Here is a 1,106-nt window from a genome sequence, read left to right on the forward strand (position 1 = left end):
CCATCCCTGGCACCCTGAGCCCATCCCTGCACCTCGAGCCCATCCCCTGCACCCCAAGCCCATCCCTGGCACCCCAAGCCCATCCCTGGCACCCCGAGCCTATCCCTGCACCTCGAGCCCATCCCCTCCGTCTCTCCTGCAGGATTTGCTTCCCGGTGCAGGTGAACCGGCTGCCCCGGGAGACGCTGCTCAGTGTCACCCTGTTCGCCGTGCCCGTGCCACCCCCGGGCAGCTCCTCCGACGCCAACAAGCAGCGGCGGGTCCCCGAGGCCCTGGGCTGGGTCACCACCCCCCTCTTCAACTTCAGGCAGTGCGTGGGGTGTGCTGGGCATCCCTGGGGGGCACAGGAGGGTCCCCAGCATCTTGGGGTCCCCAGAACCTCGGGGTCCCCAGTGCCATGGGGTCCCCAGTACTGTGGGGTTCTCAGCACCCTGGGCACGGCAAGGGGCTGGGCTGGCATGCCTGGGGGGCACAGGAGGGTCCCCAAAACCTCGGGGTCCCCAGTATTGTGGGGTCCCCTGGGCACGGCAAGGGGCTGGGCTGGCATCCCTGAGGGGGACAGGAGGGTCCCCAAAACCTTGGGGTCCCCAGTGCCATGGGATCCCCAAAACCCCGGGGTCCCCAGTGTCACGGGGTCCCCAAAACCCCGGGGTCCCCAGTGTCGTGGGGTTGCCAGCACCATGAACATGGTGAGTGGCTGGGCTGGGCATCCTTGGGGGGCACAGGAGGGTCCCCAGTGCCGTGGGGTCCCCAGAACCTTGGGGGTCCCCAGTGCTGTGGGGTCCCAAAAACCTCAGTGTCCCCAGAACCTTGGGGGTCCCCAGCGCCTGAGCTCAGCACCAGCAGCAGTGCCACCCCCGTGTCCCAGCAGAGTGCCCCCCCAGTGCCACCCTTTGTCCCCCCCAGGGTCCTGACCTGCGGGCGGAAGCTCCTGGGCCTGTGGCCGGCCACCCAGGACAACTCCAGGGCCAGGTCGAGCGCCCCAAACTTCAACCAGCCCGACAGCGTCATCCTGCAGGTACGTCCTGGGGCACAGACCCCCCCAGAAAGCTCCTCGTGGGGGTCCCCTCACCCTCTGCCTCTGCCCCAGATCGACTTCCCCAGCT

At 68.6% G+C, this 1,106-nt stretch overlaps 1 protein-coding gene across 1 annotated transcript in view; it reads left to right on the forward strand.

Moving 5' to 3' along the window:
• PIK3C2B (phosphatidylinositol-4-phosphate 3-kinase catalytic subunit type 2 beta) overlaps positions 1-1,106 on the forward strand; it is a gene marked incomplete at its 5' end in the record, with an annotated part of 23,026 nt that overhangs the window by 13,242 nt on the left and 8,678 nt on the right. Inside the window, 3 exons of the mRNA XM_031065107.1 lie at positions 143-310; positions 907-1,018; positions 1,091-1,103. Of these exons, the coding sequence (XP_030920967.1) occupies positions 143-310; positions 907-1,018; positions 1,091-1,103 (293 nt within the window). The remainder of the gene's footprint in view (positions 1-142; positions 311-906; positions 1,019-1,090; positions 1,104-1,106) is intronic.

The sequence above is a fragment of the Geospiza fortis genome, unplaced genomic scaffold, assembly GCF_000277835.1.
Source record: "Geospiza fortis unplaced genomic scaffold, GeoFor_1.0 scaffold71, whole genome shotgun sequence".
Classification (NCBI taxonomy): Eukaryota; Metazoa; Chordata; class Aves; order Passeriformes; family Thraupidae; genus Geospiza; species Geospiza fortis.